The sequence below is a fragment of the Vigna unguiculata genome, chromosome 10 (genome assembly GCF_037176805.1).
Source record: "Vigna unguiculata cultivar grain cowpea cultivar isolate G323 ecotype 2 chromosome 10, ASM3717680v1, whole genome shotgun sequence".
Lineage (NCBI taxonomy): Eukaryota > Viridiplantae > Streptophyta > Magnoliopsida > Fabales > Fabaceae > Vigna > Vigna unguiculata.
The window spans coordinates 34,589,069-34,590,293 of NC_140801.1; the positions used below are offsets into that span (position 1 = coordinate 34,589,069).

General features: G+C 30.4%; 1 protein-coding gene across 1 annotated transcript; it reads left to right on the forward strand.

The window, feature by feature from the left end:
• The first annotated feature begins 421 nt into the window (after window positions 1-421).
• LOC146882429 (uncharacterized) lies at window positions 422-1,225 on the forward strand. The gene is made up of 4 exons (XM_085667402.1): window positions 422-490; window positions 644-911; window positions 1,017-1,089; window positions 1,171-1,225. Exons 1-4 carry the CDS (start codon window positions 422-424, stop codon window positions 1,223-1,225), a joined length of 465 nt encoding a protein of 154 aa, XP_085523528.1.

Genomic DNA, 1,225 nt, shown 5'->3' on the forward strand with positions numbered 1-1,225 from the left:
TGAGACCACAATATCTACTCACCTCAAAACCTTGAATTGCAACAAAATTGCGATTCCATCTAACACATTCGCAAAGATGATCATATTCACTAAATACCTCAATCTTTTATTATTCTTCAATCCCCATTTCCCTTCAAAAAGAAAATCTCAATTTTGGAAAATGCTAATGTCTAATCTCAATTTTGGAAAATGCTTTTAAGTAGATCCATATTTTTTATGTTATTTTCATTGTATTGGAGTTATGTTTTGTGGTTGTTTTTTGCTTCTGTTGGTGAATGCTTCCTAGAGTTGTTTGTTGTTCTTTTGTGTGTTTTATATGATTGTGTTTATCTGAACATTTACTGATCTTTGCTATTATTATAGTTTGAAGTTATGATGTTTTATTTTTTTCAAATTTTTTGCTGTTTTTGTAGGAAGTGCAATGGCGAAGAAGCTGGATATGATTAAAGATATCGATGGTAAGAGGGAGACTCTAAAGCTGGCTGTTAAAGTTGTTGATCATTGGTATGTTCAGTCCCATGATTCAAATCTTTAGTTGAAGATGATTTTGATGGATGAAAATGTAAGTATTTCATAAGTAAACCGTTGAATTTTTTTTATATCTTTTATTTTTCTAATTTGTTATGTTGATTATTTTTTGTAGGTGGACAAGATACATTGCATTGTTCAAAGGGAAGAGTTTGATTTATGGGATAGCAAGTTGATTGAGGGAGAAACATATATCATGCACAATTTCAAGATACTAAAAAATGAAGGACAGTACAGAGTATGTGAGCATCCTTACAAGTTACTGTTTATTGGTGCTACTTTTGTGAAGTCACAAGCTATTCCTAAAGTTCCAATGAAAGATTTTTCCTTTAAAAGTATAAAAGAGATTGTTGGTGGCAATTTTATTCCGGACTTGCTTATAAGTATGAGAAATATGTTTACTATTGTATTTTAAACAAATTTTCATATAATAGTGATGTTAACCCTTTTTTGTATATTGTGTGATTGAGATTTGATTGGTGTGGTAGAGAATATGAGAATTAAGCCTCAGTTCAAAAATGTTGACTCAAAGAATGTGGTGTTTACTTTGGTGGATCTGAGGTACTTCAAAATAATTGTACTATCACAATGCTATATTAATATTTTATCTATTTGAACTTACAAATTTTTTATTTGCTGCAGTGGTGCTGCAATTTGTTGTACATTGTGGGATGATTATTGCAAGAAGCTTCTATAG